The sequence below is a fragment of the Dasypus novemcinctus genome, chromosome 21 (assembly GCF_030445035.2).
Source record: "Dasypus novemcinctus isolate mDasNov1 chromosome 21, mDasNov1.1.hap2, whole genome shotgun sequence".
Classification (NCBI taxonomy): domain Eukaryota; kingdom Metazoa; phylum Chordata; class Mammalia; order Cingulata; family Dasypodidae; genus Dasypus; species Dasypus novemcinctus.
Window position 1 is genome coordinate 57,449,019 of NC_080693.1, and position 18,279 is coordinate 57,467,297.

Sequence of the window (18,279 nt, forward strand, 5' to 3'; positions counted from 1 at the left end):
GAGTCTTGTTAATATACAGATTCTGATTCAAAAGGCCCAAGTTGGGGCCTGAGATCTTGCCTTTTTAAGCTTCCAGATGATGCTGGTGGTCCACAAACTACACTTTGAGCAACACAGCATTAGAGTATTGTGTTGTTCAATGGGAATTATATGTGGGTGGGGAAAAAAAATCCCTCCTCACCCCACCTGTGGTGGAGAACCATTGATCTAGTCCAGTGTCTTCATTTTACCACTGGGAAAATTGAGGCCATTGCAGTTAAAGCAATCTGCCCAAAGAGACTCAGCAGATCCGTAACGGAAGCAGAGAAGAGATCCCAGTCTGCGGAGTTCCAGGTAAGGCTCTCCCCTGCCTGCTCTTTGCTGCCTCCAGCCCTGCTTCTAGGACCTTCTCTCCAAGTTACTGTCTCCTTTCTGAAAGTGAAATCCATTTCCCTGGCTGTAGCATCCTCTTGGGAATCAGATGCACATACCTAGAAGCAATTAGAAAATATCTCAGATTTCAGATCCTCCAACAACAGCCTTACCTGGCAGGTCCCTCCAGCCACCACCCAGCTCGCTGCCTGCCACCTGCCTCCTGGGGAAACCACAGCTGCCACAGCCCCTGCCTCCATTTCTATCTCAGGAATGATCACCAGCAGGCACAGTGGCTACAGCCAAGGCTCTGAACAGCAGTCCTGATTAGTTAGCAGGATGCTATGGGAGAAGTAGATGTCTCCCCTCCCCACACATATAATCTACTTCTCTCACCACTGGCAAAAAAGGTGGGAGAGACATTCACTTAAATTCTGGTTTAAGGAGATGGTTTATAATGAACCTTGGGGGAAGTGGATTTAGCCCAGTGGATAGAGCGTCTGCCTACCACATGGGAGGTCCGCGGTTCAAACCCCGGGCCTCCTTGACCCGTGTGGAGCTGGCCCATGCACAGTGCTGATGCATGCAAGGAGTGCCCTGCCACGCAGGGGTGTCCCCCACGTAGGGGAGCCCCACACGCAAGGAGTGCGCCCTGTAATGAGAGCCGCCCAGCACGAAAGAAAGTGCAGCCTGCTCAAGAATGGCGCCACACACACAGAGAGCTGACACAACAAGATGACGCAACAAAGAAACACAGATTCCTGGTGCCTCTGATAAGGATAGAAGCGGTCACAGAAGAGCACACAGCGAATGGACACAGAGCAGACAACTGGGGGGTGGGGGTGGGGGTAAAGGGAGAGAAATAAAAAAAGAAAAAATGAACCTTGTTTTTCTTTGCTGCTTCTGTTTCACTACATGTAAAACTCTTGGGACTAGAAATTTCTACATTTCCTTTCAAAGTTACCTTCTCGTGACTTTGAACACTGTGGGCAGCAGAAGAGGCCTTTTTTAGGGTCGGGTGAATATTATGCTTATGTGTGCTTACCCGCCCACCTCCTTATGGCTCCCTGGTCTGTCTGCTGGTTGTTTCCCCTCCTCTTCTTTAGAAGCACTGGGGGGCAGGTGCCCAACTGCTTGAGTCACATCTGTCCTATGTGTTCCTTTTTAAAAAATGCATTAATTATAAGTTAACCCTGCACCTCTGAAACTGTGGCTACTCTTAAATATCTTATTTCCCCGGAGCCACCAGCTTGGGATGACGCCTTTGGTATTCAAACCAGGATGCATGTAGCCAGGTTCTTCCTTAAACTCCAGATGCCCCAGCAGCCCCCACTCTCTGACAATGAGCCCGTTTTTCTCTCCTCCTTTGTCGCGTGGGCTCCTTTCCACCCCAGCTACTCACAGTGACTCCCCGGATGAGCCCCGCGGATTCGTCCCAGCTTTTCTTCAGGCCAGAGGGGGGCGCCCGAGACGGGCTGGGAGCGGAGAAGGACTTGGAAGGCCGGTTCCTCTCCAAGAAGTGGTGCTGGGGCGCTCCCTGATGGAAAATGGCGGAACTGCAGGTGCGCGGTTCCGGCTCCGCCCCCGGGACCAAAGCCTTCCAGGTCACCAGACAGCCTCCGTCCAATGGGAAGGACCAGAGCCCAAGCGGAGGAGGAGGCTCCCGGGACCGAGCTGGGGATCTCGGGGAGAGAGAAAGTGAGGGGCATGTGGTATTAGGGAAGAAGGGACGGGCAGAGGGGTCTGGTCTTGAGGCAAGCGTAGGAGCAAGGGACCCTTGGGACCAGGACTCCCAGTAGGGACAGAGCCCCCATGTGCAGAGTGTGCGCCGCCAGCTGATCCCCAATCCCAGGGCTTGGAGGAGAGAGTGGGTGCTTGGCATGGGCACTGTTTGTGCTCCAGGTGCTTTGAGTGTGGCGGGGTGCTGCGTGTCCAGAAGCCAACGGCCCTGTCCTCCCTGAGTGCTGTGTTTCTGTGTCGGGAGAGGACGTTTGTGTTGAGGGGAGGTGGCAGGGGAGGGACACACTCTCCCCACCTTTTTCCCAGATGGCTCTGTCCACCGCTAACACTCCGTGCTCCTGCGACTGTTTTGTCTCGGTGCCCCCTGCCTCGGCCATCCCAGCGGTGATCTTTGCCAAGAACTCGGACAGACCCCGGGATGAGGTGCAGGAGGTGGTGTTCGTGCCAGGAGGCACTCATGCCCCTGGGAGCCGGCTCCAGGTGGGTTAGGCCTTACCAGCTCCTTGGGGTATGGCATTCTGCTAGGACCTTCCTCCTCTGTTGCCACGTCTGGGAGGCTGACAGCCTGGGCCTTGAGCTGGTTACGTCGCCTCTCTAGACCTGAGCTTCCTCATCTGTAAAATGGGAATAATGAGGCCTTCTTCAAAGGGATGTGGAAGGTGACTGTCAGGGTGCTGGTGCCAGCACCCGTAGGTGCCTGCCCTTTCTGAGCCACCCCTTTCTCCTCCCTCACCTCCAGTGCACTTACACTGAGGTGGAGCAGGTGCCGAAGACGCACGCTGTGATCCTCAGCCGCCCTTCTTGGCTGTGGGGGGCCGAGATGGGTGCCAATGAGCATGGTGTCTGCATCGGCAACGAGGCGGTGTGGACCAAGGAGCCAGTTGAGGAGGGGGAGGCGCTGCTGGGCATGGACTTACTCAGGTGCGGCCCTGCCCTCCCTCGTCTCCCCTCACTGCAGGGGTCTGGGCCTGAGTACTGGCCCAGGGCCACCTTCCCTCCCCAGCCTGGTCACAGGGGCCTCCACCTCTGTCCTGACCCCCTTCCCACAGGCAGATTAGGAGCCCCCAGATATGGCCACTCTTAGCCTCTCCTAGGCCCAGAAATAGGGCAGTGGTTTTAAAATGTTTTGGAACTTTTTTCAATTGGAGGTAAAAATTTTTTTCAAATGAAATCTCATGGAGAGTCCCAATTTTTAAAAGTGGGGTGGTTCTGATTGGAGAAGGGTTGGGGGTCTCTTTTTGAGGCCACGTCTCAGGCGTTTTTATGGAACCCCCAGAACACAGCTTGACTGTCACTGGCTCCACCCCCAGGAACAAAGCCTTCCAGGTCACCAGGCCAGTGATTTGCTGTGTGACTTGGGCTTATCGTTGAACCTCTCTGGGTCTTTTCTGCCCATCTGCCCCCTGGGTCTTCCGTTGTTTGTCCTTCCTCCAGCCCTTGACAGTCCCACTGCCCTTCTGCCCCCTGGGCCTCTCTTTTTGCCAGGCTGGCTTTGGAACGGAGCAGCTCTGCCCAGGAAGCCCTGCGTGTGATCACAGGCTTGCTGGAGCGCTATGGACAGGGGGGCAGCTGCCGGGAGGACCCCACGCCTTTCTGCTACCACAACACCTTCCTGCTGGCTGACCGCACTGAGGCATGGGTGCTGGAGACGGCTGGGAGGCTGTGGGCCGCTCAGAGGATCCAGAGTAAGGGGCCTGGGCCCGGGGCCTACCTGTCAAGAGGTAGAAGTTCCCCCTGCACCAGCCCTGGGAAGGGAGTGGGAGGGCTGGTGTGGGCAGGGAGAGGCTCCGGGCCAGGCACAAACCTCTCGGGTGACTGGGGCATCCAGGCCCACTCAGGAATTCTCCTCCCCGTTTTACTTGGTTAACACCATCTCAGCTTGCCAGAGATAGCTTCCTGGACTGCTCTGGGTGTTCACAGTCCCCGCTTCCATGCAGGCAGGCACTTCTTCATCGCACTCACCGTAGGTGCAGGCTTACACTGTGAGGTCCACAAGGGCAGGTCTGATCTCTTCATTATCAAGTTCTCGGTACCTCGCCCAGTGCCTGGCACTTAATAAACAGATGCTTAAAAATAGTTCGAGTAAATAGGACTGATTCCCCAATCTCCTTTGCAGAGGGGAGCCGGAACCTCTCCAACCAGCTGAGCATTGGCACGGACATCTCAGCCGAGCACCCTGAGCTCCGGGCCTACGCCCGGGCCCGGGGATGGTGGGATGGGCAGGGCCCCTTCGACTTCGCTCAGGTCTTCTCGCTGACCCAGCAGCCTGTGCGCATGGAGGCTGCCAAGGCCCGCTTCAAGGCTGGGTGGGAGCTGCTGCAGCAACAGCAAGGTCAGACAGTGACTGGAGCGGGGCGGGGCCAGCAGGGCCGCAGCGCTGCCAGCACCCTCACTCCCCCAGCTTTGGGGGTCTTGGTCTGTGGTTGGAGGACCCCCCTTTGCCTGGGGGCCCCTTCACCCTCTTCCCCTGGCAGGGGCCATCACGGCCGAGGTGATGATGGGCATCCTCAGGAACAAGGAGAGTGGCATCTGTATGGATTCTGGAGGCTTCCGCACCACGGCCAGCATGGTGTCCATCCTGCCCCGGGATCCCACGCAGCCCTGCGTCCACTTCCTCACAGCCACACCTGACCCCTCCAGGTGAGGTGAATGAGGGTGGGGGCGGCTGGGGAGAGCATCCCGGCCGAGGGAAGATTACAGGACGTGATGTGACGCTGTCCTTTGATTTGTGCCCCGTTAGGTCAGTGTTCAAACCTTTCATCTTTGGGGTGGGGGTGGCCCAGGCCCCCCAGGTGCTGTCCCCCACTTTTGGAGCACAGGACCCTGTGCGGACCCTGCCCCGATTCCAGACTCAGGTTGATCGCAGGCACACCCTCTACTGTGGACACCAGGTGGCCCTGGGGCTGATGGAGAGTGAGCAGGTAAATGTGAGCAGGTGACTCCCAGGGAACAGGGGCTGCCCTGGGCATGGCTCGCCTCCCCACCCCCAACTGGAACCCTGGAAATATGAGCAGGAACTGGGAAATGGAGAGGAGACTCCAGATTTGGGGAAGGGGTCCCGCCCTTCAAAGCCAAGCTGGCCAGGAGAGTGTCCCGTGGTCTGTCCTCCCTCCTGTTATTGTGAGCAGTCAACACCCCTTTCCTGATCGGGAGGGAAGACTGCCCCAGGGACTCATTGTGCCCTTTCCTGGGCAGGACCGGGGGCAGCAGCTCCGGCAGAAGCAGTGGGATCTGGAGCAGGAAGGCCTGGAGGCTGTGCGGGGGCTGCTGGCCAGGGAGGGGGCCCTGCCACCCCAGCAGCCGGGCGGCCTCTTCCAGGCCTTCGTGGAGCGGGAGAGCCAGCTGTACGCCTAAGCCTGTGGGGTGGGGCAGGGCGCCTGGGCCGGACAGCGGGCTCAGCGCCATCTCTGTGCACCCCTCAGCCTGCCCCGAGTGGCCAGCTTGCCTGGGCCTTAATAAATGTGTTCTGTTTTCTTGTTCTCTGACTTGTCCCAGGTCCAGACGGGGTGGGAGAGCCAAGTGAGGGCAAAGGGCAGCCCTGAGCTGGCGGCACAGCCCTTGGTGACCCTGCTGGGCAGCGAATGCTTGTGTCTGGACGGTGAAGGTTGTGGAGGGGGCCTGAGCGGGAGGTGGCCTGAGCGGGAGGTGGGGGCTTCTCTCCCAGGGGTGGGGGTGTGTGTGTACATTGAAAGGAATGCTTAGCACACCAGGTGGCCACCGTCTGGGGAGAAAGAGAACCACAGGTTTTGGTCGCTGGCCTTGACCCCGGAGGGCAGCAGGAGGTGGCAGTGTGGCGTGCCCAGTGTGAGATGGTGCGTGCCTCCTGCCCTCGTGGGAGCCGGGAAGCTGAGGGTTGTGGGGGGGTGGGGGGGTGTACCAGGTCTTTGGGTATGTCCTGAAAGATTAGAAAGCTCCTCTTTAGAATCAGGCTGCTCTTTCAGGCCCTGCGTTTTCTGCCGCTGTTTCCTGGTGCCTTTTCTAGTTGCCTCCCCCGAGATGCCCCTAGATGACCTGAAATACATAGTCGAGGCCCAGAGGCACTTTATTGGAGATGTGCTCCTGCCCCAGGCGAGGGCTGGGAGGACAAGGGGTGTATTCTCCCGCTTGTTCCTGGGGCTTTGCGACAGGGCCAGGCGGCATTTCATTTCCTGACTCTCTTGGTTGTGGTTTTGGTTGTGCTGGGGGTCCCAGCCAGGGAGGCCTTGGGGCCCGTGGCTGCTCTGGCCCCCTTCCCTGCCTGACCAGTGCTTTGCTGGCCCAAGGAAACCACACCGCGAGGTTTCTCGGTGGCAGAGGACGGCTGTGCTGAGGAGGTGGGCTCAGGGGGTGTCTTCTTCCCTTGCTCGGGGGTGACAGGAAGGCTACTGTCCCCGGCCATGGGCTCCCCAGGCAGCAGGGGGAGGTGAGTGAGGGCGGGCTCCATCCCCATCCTCAGAAGGTGCTCCTCCAGGGCTGCCTGCTGCCTGTGCTCCCTGTGCTGGCTCATCTCCTCCTCCAGCTCCTGGAGGAAACCTGTGGTGGCGGGGGAAGCAGGAGGGTGGGTGGTGGAGGGGGCCCCCGGCTCAGCAGGGGGCCCCTGGGCTGAAGGAGAAGGCCCAGCTGGGCCCCCTGTGCAAACCACCCCCTGCCATCCCTCATGGGGAGGCGCCTGAGGCCGGCCTGGGGGAGGAGTCTCCCGCCTGCCCAGGACTGACCTCCCCTGGCAGCATTCCCCAGCACCTCTGACCCAGATGCTGATCTGGGCTTGGCAGACACCACCACCCCCTTAGTCCCCCACCCCCACAGGGCAGGGGTGGGCCCTGAGGAGGCTGTAAGCCTTGGAAAGCAGCCACCTTGCTCTGAGCAGAATGGGCCACTCAGCTCCGGGAACTCGTCATCCTCATCGCCTGAGGCTTTGTCCTCCTCGTCCGAGGTCCAGCGCTCCAGCACAGGCTGCCCGTCCAGGTCCAGGAGCAGAGGCAGGGCTTTGGTCACCAGCTCCCTGCAAAGCAGGAAGAGGGGAGGCTACCCAGGAGGGTGTCCCTGCGTGTGGAGCCTGGGATGATGCCAAGCCCCAAGCCCCAGCACCCTACCTCAAAGAGCGGTAGCTCGCAGGCCAGGAGGGAGGGCCTGTGGCCAGCCCCAAAGTGCTAAGGGTTGGGTCCTTGTGGAGTTACAGGAGGGGAGAGGAAAGAGGGGCCGACTGGAGCTGTGCTGGGGGAGGAGACGGTGTCGTGGACGGCCACCCCCGGTTTGCGGGCTGTGAGGGAGCCTGCATGGAAAGTGGTGGAGCTCGGCCATCACCCCCGGTTGAGCCCCTGCCCTCACTTCCTCCGCACCTGTAGCCATCCTTCTTGGTGCAGGGGTTTCCGGTCAGGTTGAGGATGAGAAGGCTCTGGGGGAACTCATCTGCACACGCGGGAGGGGGGAGAGGGGGAGGAAATGTCATACCCATCTTCCAGCCCAAAGCTCCTGCAGCCACTACCTCTTTACACAGCTCCTGGGACCCATGGAGGGTGAAGTGGGTGTGTGTGGGAGAGCGTGGCTAATGCACGCCCACGGACGTGGAGGCAGAAAGGAAGAGGGCCCCACGTGGGGCTTATTCACTGAGCCAGAGTGAGGGTATCCATACCCTGCTTCAGCGTTTCTATCAGGTTTTCAGAAAGGTCCAGAAGCTGGAGGTGCGGAAGTTCGCGGAGGTTTTCCACCTGCTTGATGCGGTTTCCTGCCAGTGACAGGAAGCTGTAGGGGACGGGAGTGGGGCAGAGCCAGAGCTGAGTGGCAGAGAAGCTAGAGGAAGAGGGGGGCAGCAGGCACCTAGGTTTGGCGACTGGGTGGCGAGTGGGAACCACACGGCCTTCTGGGGCGAGGAGGCAGAGTGAGGCTTGCTGGGTCCCCAGCTGACAAGGAGCCAGGCTTGGAGGAGTCTGAGCCAGTTTCTCGGGGTGTTTCCAGGCCTCCCCACCCCCACCCTGCCTGAGCCCTGGCACCACATACCGCAGGGAGGGGACACAGGTCAGGTTCTCTATTTGCTGGATCTTATTCTGCAGAAAGAAGCCAAGGTGGAGAAACCAGCTGAGGTCAGCTGGGTGGAGGAGCCCTTTCAGGGGACAGAGGCCCCAAACCATGTCTCCCCTTGTGGCTGGGGATGTAGCATTTTGGGAATGAGCACCCCACTATTTGGAAATGGTAGTCACTACCTTGGAGTGATTTACTTTCTCCTGGTCGTTAGTTAAGAGTGTAAACTTGGGGCTGGCTAAACTTGGTTAAAGGTGACTGCTTTAACCAAGCAGTAAGGTTACTGGTTAACTGCTTTAACCAAGCAGTAAGGTTGACCTTACAACCAAAGAGTGACCTGGGAATCAGAGAAGGAAAGCAAGGAGCCAAAGGGAAAAAGAAAAGACCTTGGTATGGCCTAGCACAGTGAGGAAGAGTGAGCATATATTGATTTGATTTGTAAAGTTTCTGTGGTGAAAGGCTGAGGGAATATAGTTTATTCAGCCTGGAGAAAACTGAAGATCAACTGACTAACCATCATCTCCACTACCAGAAAACAGCTTTCAAAGTCGTGAAGGGTATAGAGGAATCTGCTTAGTTCCTTCTTTCTCTTCTTCAAAATAGGAAATGGGCTTCAGTTAAATAACACGAAAGATTTAGGGCAGACAGCAAGAAGAACTTCCAGGTGAACAGAAGTATAGGATACAAGAACAGTGACTCAAGCATGCTCAGGGTCTCTCTTTGGGGGATCAGTCTTTCACTTCAGGAGAATTCCTGATTCAGCTGGGACGGTTTAAATGAAGGTCTGCCTGTCTGAGACCAGGGAATGGACAAGATGACCTGGTTGGTTCCTTTAACATTACATGGTCTACACTGGGGGGTGGGGGTGGAAGAGTGGGGGGCAAGAAGTTACCATTTGCAGGTAGAGGCTGTGAAGATTCTGGAGGCCCTCTAAGTTCCTGATAGCAGTAATCCCCTCCCGGTCTAGGCGGACAGTCTGCAGTTCAGCAAGAGTGTGAAACCTGGGAGAAGATGGGTAGGGACTCCATTTCTGTGGTCTCTTAGCAGGGAAATTGGGAGAGGGGAGGAGGGAAGGTGTTTCAAGGAGGGGCAAATGGCTGAGTGATTTTGACCAGGTATTAGGAGGAGCCTCTTGACATAAGGTGGTGTCCAGATCATGAAACTGGGTTGACTTGGAGACCTGGACCTCTGTCAGGAGCACTGAGAAGGAACAGAGTAAGAGAGGAGCAAGGGCCTTCTGCCTGGGAGACTGGGTGGTGGCAGCTTATGGTTCCTGGAGAGATTCAGAGGCAAGAGAAGCTTCAGGCCAGCTTGGTAATGGTGGTAAGGGTTGGGACAGAGATGGAACAATCTCTGCAATAAGACCCTTCCTCACTGCCCTTTTAAGTGGCCCATGGAGGGGATACCACTTGTTCCAACTATCCAGTCAGTAATGCTGTAACATTTACTGAGTGCCTACTAGAGACAAATGACAGAAACCCTTACTGTTACTATTAGGGAAATGGCCAAATACATGACAAGCAGATGACAGAGGCAAGAACAAGGGACTAAGGAAGTACATGGGGTATGCTCTGAGTCCAGGTAAGGGGATCAGGATATGCTTCCTAGAAGAGGTGACAGATGAGTAGGAATTAGCAGGCAAGGTGGAAGGGGGAAGGGGAGAGGGCTTGTTCCAAGCAGAAGGAATAGTATGTACTAATCCAGCCCTTCTCAAACTTTAATGTGCCCGTGAATCCCCTGGAGTATTGTTAAAATACAGTTTCTCATTCAGTAGGTCTGGGGTGGGCCCAAGGGTCTTCGTTTCTAAGCAGCTCCCAGGCAAAGCCAGTGCTGCTGGGCCCTGAACCACCTCAGTGGTAGGGGGCTAAGGTGTGAGAGCATGGATGGCATCTTAGAGGAATTGCACACTTGGAGAGTGGCATGAGATAAGGCTGCAAAGGTAGCAGAGGCCAACTCATGCTAAGACATTTGGATGTTATTCTGGAGGCACTGTGGAGTCAAGGAGGGTTCTATTAGGAAGAGCCTGATCTGATCTGTCTTTTGCAAGGATCAATTTGACCACAGTATGGGGAAGCTGGGTTGGGGGCAGGGAGACTAATTAGGAGTTTGTTGCAATGGTTCTGTTGAGAGGTGATGACAGTCTTATCTAAGAGAGCGAAACGTGGATAGTGAAAAAGAACAGAGATAGAACGACTGTAAGGAGAGAAATTCAGTTGGGCATTACTGCTAATTGGATATGTGGTGTAAGTAAAGGGGGAGACATAGATGAGTTGAAAAATCAGTTCAGCCTGGGGACTAGTCATCCTGTGTGTTTCATCCTTCCAGCACCCGTTTCTTCCCTCACGCACTCACATCTTTTCTGACAGATCCTCGTCTTCGGGGAAGGTCAAGTTCCGCTTAATGATAAGGGCTTCGGTAATGCAGACGTCCCCTTTCTCTGAACTCTGGGCAAGCTTAGCTGTGAAAAGATGAATCTGTCACACTCCCTCCTTCTTGGAGGCTTGACCCCACTGTTGTCCAACCGCTCTACCCGCCATCCCACTTTCCTACTCACGTCCAGGCATGATCCAAAAGGCTGCTGGCCTGGGCGGGCGAGGAACGAAGCAGGACCGAGCGGCTTGGACGGGCCCTAGGGATGGCGGAACCCAGGATGGTATGAGGAGAGAGAAGCTCAGGGACTTGGGGAACAAGGGGAAGGGGATGATTCAGAGCAAGTTTGTGAAAACAAAAGCAAACCGAAGTGCAAGGTCTGGGATTTGACGGGGGTAGAGGGTCTTTGCGGCCAGTAAACGGGATTTGGGGTAGAGGGTGGTGCGTGAAAAGCACAGCTCCAACTGTTCTGGAGTCGTTGCTAGGAAGCTGGACGCCAGGCGAGGGGAGGGGGAAGGACGGGCCCGCTGGCGCCCGGCTCAGCGCATGCGGACTACTGCTCCAGCCGGTGGATCCGCCCACTGTCTCCGGCTCTAGGGCTCGCCGACCCACAATCCTTAGCTCCTTCCGTCTGCCCTCGGCTCCCGTCCATTCTTCTTGCAGAGATGGCTGCGGCCGTGGCTGGGAATCTCCGAGGGGGACTCCTGCCCCAGGCAGGTAAGGAGCCTCCCAGTCCTCACGGCGCGGTCCGACCGGCATTCTCTAGTTTTCGTCTCCCCTCCCATTTCCTCTACTACTGATCCCTTACCATAATCTCTGACCCCAGCCAACTCTCGGTAATCCCTGATGCCACCTAAATCTCTGGCTCTCTTACCCTACCTTGGACTCCAGAAGCAGCAGCAGCAGTATTTACTCTACGCCCCAGTGCTCCCGCCTTCTTTGAGTTCCTTTAACCCACCCAGCTCTTGCCCCCAGAATGTCCTTTGCTTGGACCACTTTCTTCCCCTCCACCTTTGTGCTACGCCTCCTTCTGATTCTTAAGGTCTAGGCCTAAGGGTCACCGCCTCAGGCCCTCTCTCGCCACCCTCTTCAAAGCCGGTTTCCCTTGTTAATCTCTATTTTACACCGGAGGGTGGACCTCTTGGTCCCAATTAACGGTCTGTAGTTTTGCATCTGTTTATAGACTTGACTCTATTAGACTGTAGCCGCCATAAGGGCAGACCCGTGTTCAGGCTTCCTAACCAGCAGGTGGCATGGTGCCTCACATTAGTAGGCATGCAGTTGGTGTTTGTTTAGTGAATGATTTTGAGCCCTGAATACAAGCCAGACATTGGGATAAATGCTTTACATATGTTTGTGCAGTTAAATCTTAATACACCTGACCAGGATGACATTTTTGTTTGCTCTTTTACACATGAGGAAACTGAACTTAAGACCATTCGAGTGACCAGTCAAAGTTACGCTAGTAAAGGGCAGAAGAGAAATTAGAATTCAGTACCATCTGACTCCAAAGCCTGTACTCATAACAGTTATGTTTTATGGCCCCTGGCAGTAAAACCTTTTAACCCAGAACTCTCCATGCTCTCTGTGTTAGAGCCACCTTCCAACTGAATCTTTCCTGGGTCCCATGCCAGGGCAAGGACTGAAAGGAGGACACCAGCCTTGGCCATGTGTGAAGGTCCACTTGGCTTAGGGCTTTACTTGTCCTTTGAAGGGTGCTCTCCTGCCTATACCTATAAACGAAAAAAGGAGGAAAAAAGAGAGGATCTTTTGATTTGCTTGAGGGATCTGGAGAGTGGTGTGAAGTTTTTCCTTTTGCTTTAAATCATGGGTGCAGACTTCAGAACAGCACTTAGAGCAGTGGTTTTCAAACTTTAGCATGCATCAGCATCACCAGGGAAGCTTGTTAAGACAGTTTGCTGGGCCCCAATGTTTTTGATTTGTTAGATGTAAGGAGGGACTTAAGGATTTCCATTTCTCACAAGTTCCCAGGTAATACTAATTTGGCTAGTCAGTGATCACACATTTTGAGAACCACCGGCTTAAAAAAGAGTTGGCAAACTATGGCTGAGGTGGCCACCGGTTTTTGTAAATAAAGTTTTATTTACAAAATAGCCACATTCATTTGTTTACATATTGTCTAGGGCTGCTTTCACATTGCAGTGGCAGAGTTGCCACATAGACTGTTTGGCACCTAAGCCTAAACTAAATACTATCTGGCCATTTAAGAAAAACTTGCTCCACCCCATCCCCCCCTTTAAATTGTGTTCAAAATACTTCCTTCTTTGTTTTCATTTTTCCTCCCATCTATACATAAAGAAGAACTAGAGAAATGGGAGCCTCAGAGGATCAAGCCTAAAAGAAAAGAGAAGGCTTGGGCATTCAGGATCTGGGAGACAATTCATTGTCCCACTCTTATGCTGAGTCTAATTCTGTGAGCCATGGTTGTCTCTACCAAGAGAGTGTGCTTTTCTTCCATCAGTAGTAGATTTGAGCCTCCAAGAGCCTGCATCTTACCCACACTGCCATCTCCCCTTCCAGGTCGGCTCCCCGCTCTCCAGACTGTCCGTTACGGCTCCAAGGCTGTTACCCGCCACCGTCGTGTGATGCACTTTGAGCGGCAGAAGCTGATGGCTCTGACACAGTATATTCCCCCCAAACCTGCTATCAACCCAAGATGCCTGCCATCTCCTCCCAGCCCACCCCAGGAGGTAAGGAGGAGAATGGGTTCACATCACATGATGGTGGGATGGTTGGTTAAAATGATCTCGTCCCCATGGCCATGCAAAGGAGGCTTTAGGCCACAGTCATTCACATCATTACTTCACTTCTCCACTTTGACCTTATGGTCCAGTTACTTGAAAATGAAGTCTCCATTTGATTTTGCTTTGGTTTTTGGGCTCATGGACTGGAAGGGGCTCATGTTCTTTACTAGTCTCCAAAAAGGTAAGTGAGAAAACAGGAGGGTTAGAGGAGAGTATGTCTCTTGTTCTAAAAGGAAAAGCTTCCAGATTTTTCTGGAGGAATGATAGAGCTTTTATGTCCTTAAAAAAAAAGAACAGAAAGACCATTGAAGAATTTGTAGCTTTAATGGTGGTTCCTCTTATTGTAAGTATCAAATAAATTATCATTTTCTGGTAGTCTAATGCTTAAGGACTAGTTAGTTGTCCTTTCCTGATACAGGTTAGAATGTGGGCAGCTGAGTAGCACCTGCAGCCTGAAGGATTAGGTCAGATGTCAAACACTGATGGAAGTGATGAGGGGTCATTTGGCAGAGATTTCTCGAGGACTAATGGAAAGACAATGTGAAAACAAAGAGCTATCTTAAATGAGCCTGGAGGGTCAGCCTGTAGAGCAGTGCTATGTTTCAGTGGCTGGGACTCTTTCAGCAGGATTTTACCCTTGCCCAGCTAAAAGTGATCGACAGTATCTCCTCCCCAGTTCAAACAAAACTAAAGTCACTAGGTAGAATTTTCCCAGTTAAGTTTTTCTACCACATATTTTTTTCTTAAGCTGATAGTATGTACTACCTTATAACTATCCAAGAATCTAAAGCAGCCCATACAATAGAACTTTATGGAATGGAATGATGAAAATGTTCTATATCTGCATATCAGGTATGGTAGTCACTAAACTATCGAGCATGTGAAATGAGGCTAGTGTGACTAAGGAACTGAATTTGAATTGTATTTAATTTTAATTAATTTAACTGTAAATAACCATATTTGGCTAGTGGCTACTTTATTGAACAGGGCAGATCTAGAATTTAGATTTTGCATAAAAGTGAATTTTCCCTTTTAACTGGTTTATATAAATATTTTCATGGAATTCCACAAAGAGCCTGTGTTTTTCAGGGATCATTATTTTGGGGAAAAAATCTCCAAATCAGTGTTGATGAAGTTCTGTGAATATATTTTCGGGTCCAGAACTTCTCAACTTCGAGAAACACTGACTTAAGAAAATGAAGTCATGTTCTATAAAATGTCTCGATTTTGCTTTAATGCTACAAAAGAGTTGGCTTTTATTTCTAATAGATAAAATAATTCAACATGAATATAGTGTCACAGGGATAATTGAAGTAATTTTGGTAACATTATTGTCAAATAACATTGACTGGAGCAGGCTGCTGACCTTTTCAGGAGGACCAAATGTTCTCAGGTTTGAAAAATACTGCTCTAACGACTGCGATTATTTAATGAAAATGAAAAGGTTAGCATCAGAGATAGAGCATGTCTCTAAGAGTCAGGAGCTCAGCTCTTCTACCCATTCCCTGGTGTTTCTCACACTTGGGCATTGCTGGAAGCCTCGACACCTATTCCTTTTTTTTTTTTAAGGAGGTACTGGGGATTGAACTTAGGACCTCATACATGGGAAGCAGGCACTTAACCACTGAGCTACATCTGCTCCCCAATGAGTTGTTTTTTTCCCCGCTTATTTGTTATTTGTTTGTTTTGGGGAGGTACCAGCTATTGAACTCGGGACCTCGTATATGGGAAGCAGGTGCTCACCCACTTGAACTACATCCACTCTCCTCAACACCTCTTCCTGAGGGAGGGGGGGAGCAGTGCAAGGAGAAGACGCACCTCGTGTCCCCTTTCTGACTCTAGGAGACAGGCCTCATCCGGCTCCTCCGACGGGAGATAGCAGCAGTTTTCCGAGACAACCGAATGATAGCTGTCTGCCAGAATGTGGCTCTGAGTGCAGAGGACAAGCTGCTTCTGCGGCACCAGCTGCGGAAATACAAGATCTTGATGAAGGTCTTCCCCAGCCAGGTAGGGAGTGGGCCTTTTGGCATTGTTGCTGTGTTCCCTCTCCAGACTCAGACTTCAGCATCCGTCCCCGATCTATGGCATCTTGGACTCCTCCCCTCCATAAGCAACTCTCTAGTCTCTGCTACCTAAACTGCAGTTAGGGGCTGAGGAGCCCTTGGCCTGCCCCCTTATCCTAATGTCCCTGTGACCACAGTAAGACGCTCTTTTTCCCACTCTTCCCCAATAAGCCATTCTTTCCCTGCCATTCCAGGTCCTGAAGCCCTTCCTGGAGGATTCCAAATACCAAAACCTGCTGCCCCTTTTTGTGGGGCATAACATGCTGCTGGTCAGTGAAGAGCCCAGGGTCAAGGAGATGGTGCGAATCCTGAGGGGCGTGCCTTTCCTGCCACTGCTAGGTGAGCAGGCACCCCTCCCTGCCAGGTGGGGGCAGAGAGGAAGTGGAGTAGGTGCTGCAGCAGCCTGGTGCCAGGTGCTAGGCCTGTCTGGGTAAAACCATGGATGTCCTTGGAGGGAACGTCATTTCTTACTGGGGCCTAAGTCAGCAGCACCATTTATGGAGGGCTGATGGGGTCACTTCGACACCTGTGTGTCTTACTACCTCAGGCCACCTCTGCAGTGCAGGAAGGCCTAGAGAACATGGATGATGAAATGGGCTCTGTGGGGAGAGGGAGGGCAGACACTCTGAATCTAAATGGTTGTAGTTGGTGCTGCAGTTCACACAGATGAAGATATTTGGATGAAATAGCCCAAATACAGAGCTTTAAGGGAGAGTGATTCCCAGGCTCCCCTGGTGCTAAGAATCACCATAAGTACTTATTCTGTAGAAAATACTGGGTATCTCTCTTGGAAATTCAGATTTAATGGGTCCCTTTGGAGTCCCAGGAATCTGTTTATAATAAGCCCCACCCACCTCCATGATTCTTATATTCAAGAAAGTCTGGGAAACACTGACTGGGGGTTGAGGCCAGGTGGATTAAAGGTGTTCTGAAAGAAGAGGTAGGAAGGAGGGGAGGGGATTGATCCTAAGGAGAATGAGAGCAGGCTGGGGGCAAGTAGCAACCAGTAGTCCAGGGAAGACTAGGAGGTGGGAAAGGGTAATGGAGATCATATTCCTAGGGTTGGAATAGCATTTTCAGAGATAAAAAGGTGTTTGTGGGGAAGGTGATGTGATGAATCTGCTGGGATCATGGCTAACCCTGTCGTCTTCCAGGTGGCTGCATTGATGACACCATCCTCAGCAGGCAGGGCTTCATCAACTACTCCAAGCTTCCCAGCCTGGCTTTGGCACAGGGGGAGCTGGTGGGAGGGCTCACCCTCCTGATGGCCCAGACCCAGTCCCTCCTTCAGCACCAGCCCCTCCAGCTGACTGCCCTGTTGGACCAGTACGTCAGACAGCAGCGTGAGGGGGACTCCGTTGTGCCAGCGAGTGGGAAAACAGGTCCTCCTGACCCTGTTCCGGACTCTTAGCCACCCATTGTACCCAGCCCTGTCTGTAAATACACTCTGACCCTACTGGTTGCATTGTCCTCCTTCAGAGATGGGGAAGACCTTGGGGTGGGAGAGTAGCAGTTGTTACCTGACTTCCACTGGCAGTGATCCCTTTGGATTACAGGGCCTCTCTGAAATGCAGAGGGATTCCATTTCAGGATGGAGGCTGTTCATCACTGTATCTGTCCTTCATTTTCCCAATTTGGAACCTGATAGGAGAAAAGTCTGTTTCAGCTCTCAGGTCCAAGGGAGAGTGTATTAGTCAGCCAAAGGGGTGCTGATGCAAAATACCAGAAATTGGTTGGTTTTTATAAAGGGTATTTATTTGGGGTAGGAGCTTACAGATACCAGGCCATAAAGCATAAGTTACTTCCCTCACCAAAGTCTGTTTTCACGTGTTGGAGCAAGACGGCTGCTGACATCTGCCAGGGTTCAGGCTTCCTGGGTTCCTCTGGGCTCAGCTCCTCTGTTCTCTCCACAAGGTCAGCTGTAGACCATGAGGCTCTCTAGACTTTGCCTCTCTCCACAGGGTCAACTGTAGACCATCAGATGAATGGCTCTGTCTCTCTCTTCCTGGGGCTCCAGCTTCAGCATCAAACTCCAACATCAAAACTCCAACATTAAAAGCCCTCAACTCTGTCCTTTGCCATGCCTTTTATCTGTGAGCATTTGTTACCTGGCTTCCACTGGCAGTGGAATGCCCTACTGGCATAAGAGATTTACATGATTATGTAATCAAGGAAACCTATGAATCCAATATAATCTAATATGTCCAGAGGAAAACATAATTTTACAAACATTAATGTATCTTTTTGGAATTCATCAATAATATCAAACTGCTACAGAGAGAATCTGAAAAGATGAGTATATTGCCCTCTGCCTCCTCGTTCACCATCCCTGCTGCCTGCATCTCCCTGCCCCAACCTAGCCCCTCTTGGGCTCAGTCTTCTACAAGAGCTCAACTGAGAAGTAGTGGAAAGAATGGCATCTGGTGAGAGCCTGCTGCAGGTCAGGCACTGTGCTAAGCACTTTACATGTAATTCATGCCTTTTTCCTCTCCTTGCTGTCCCTTTTCAGTTAAATATCCTGCAAAAGGTCATGCAGTTAGGAAGTGGCAGAACAGGAACTTGAGCCAGGATTTGTCTTCCTCTGAAGACCACAGCCTGAATTTCTACAATAGTGCTTCCTCTAGGGTACCAGCAGTGGTCTCAGGGATGCTCGGATGTGAATTCTCTGCCCATGCGGTGTGCCATGTTATGAAAAAGATTGGGGGCACTGTTCTTGATAAAGTGAAATTCCTTTTATTCACTGTTAGGTTGGTTATCCTCCCTGCAGGTTTATTCTCAGGGTCACCATTCCCTTGATCAAATCAGTCACCTCCCAATACCTCTTCCCACAAATGGCATATCTTAGGTGCTTGTCCTTTTGAAGGCAGCTTTGCACAGTAGCTTATGTGTCTCAAATGGTGCTGAATGAACTAAGGGCTGGGGGTAAACCAGGTTCTCCTTTTTGAGGCACTGGGGCTGGAGATTGAACCCAGGACCTCATATGTGGGAAGCTG

The 18,279-nt window shown here is 52.8% G+C and overlaps 3 protein-coding genes and 1 long non-coding RNA gene across 6 annotated transcripts; 2 read left to right on the plus strand and 2 right to left on the minus strand.

The window, feature by feature from the left end:
• Window positions 1-1,282: 1,282 nt before the first annotated feature.
• LOC131275038 (uncharacterized) lies at window positions 1,283-2,916 on the minus strand. Its single transcript, XR_009182446.2, has 3 exons — window positions 2,825-2,916; window positions 1,754-2,565; window positions 1,283-1,511 (listed from the first exon to the last, which is right to left on the minus strand). It is a non-coding gene; the product is annotated as an uncharacterized lncRNA (long non-coding RNA).
• SCRN2 (secernin 2) lies at window positions 1,979-5,571 on the plus strand. 3 transcript variants are annotated; one of them, XM_058284085.2, is made up of 8 exons: window positions 1,979-2,049; window positions 2,398-2,565; window positions 2,825-3,012; window positions 3,577-3,776; window positions 4,208-4,423; window positions 4,566-4,731; window positions 4,832-5,012; window positions 5,287-5,571. In XM_058284085.2, exons 2-8 carry the CDS (start codon window positions 2,398-2,400, stop codon window positions 5,443-5,445), a joined length of 1,278 nt encoding a protein of 425 aa, XP_058140068.1. In that variant the 5' UTR covers window positions 1,979-2,049; the 3' UTR covers window positions 5,446-5,571. The 3 variants fall into 3 exon arrangements, with proteins under 3 accessions (XP_058140068.1, XP_071066726.1, XP_071066725.1); XM_071210625.1 differs by lacking the exon at window positions 1,979-2,049 and adding an exon at window positions 2,098-2,218 and having other exon boundaries at window positions 3,577-3,812; XM_071210624.1 differs by lacking the exon at window positions 1,979-2,049 and adding an exon at window positions 2,119-2,253 and having other exon boundaries at window positions 3,577-3,812.
• A 544-nt stretch (window positions 5,572-6,115) lies between these two features.
• Window positions 6,116-10,995, minus strand: LRRC46 (leucine rich repeat containing 46). The gene is made up of 9 exons (XM_058284092.2): window positions 10,825-10,995; window positions 10,643-10,717; window positions 10,441-10,546; window positions 8,981-9,089; window positions 8,068-8,114; window positions 7,703-7,812; window positions 7,410-7,479; window positions 6,924-7,072; window positions 6,116-6,603 (listed from the first exon to the last, which is right to left on the minus strand). Exons 2-9 carry the CDS (start codon window positions 10,650-10,652, stop codon window positions 6,233-6,235), a joined length of 972 nt encoding a protein of 323 aa, XP_058140075.1. The 5' UTR covers window positions 10,653-10,717; window positions 10,825-10,995; the 3' UTR covers window positions 6,116-6,232.
• A 39-nt stretch (window positions 10,996-11,034) lies between these two features.
• On the plus strand, window positions 11,035-16,742 carry MRPL10 (mitochondrial ribosomal protein L10). Its single transcript, XM_004451271.5, has 5 exons — window positions 11,035-11,175; window positions 13,000-13,169; window positions 15,066-15,230; window positions 15,481-15,625; window positions 16,441-16,742. The coding sequence occupies exons 1-5, from the start codon at window positions 11,124-11,126 to the stop codon at window positions 16,695-16,697; spliced, it is 789 nt and encodes a 262-aa protein (XP_004451328.2). The 5' UTR covers window positions 11,035-11,123; the 3' UTR covers window positions 16,698-16,742.
• The last annotated feature ends 1,537 nt before the right edge of the window (window positions 16,743-18,279 follow it).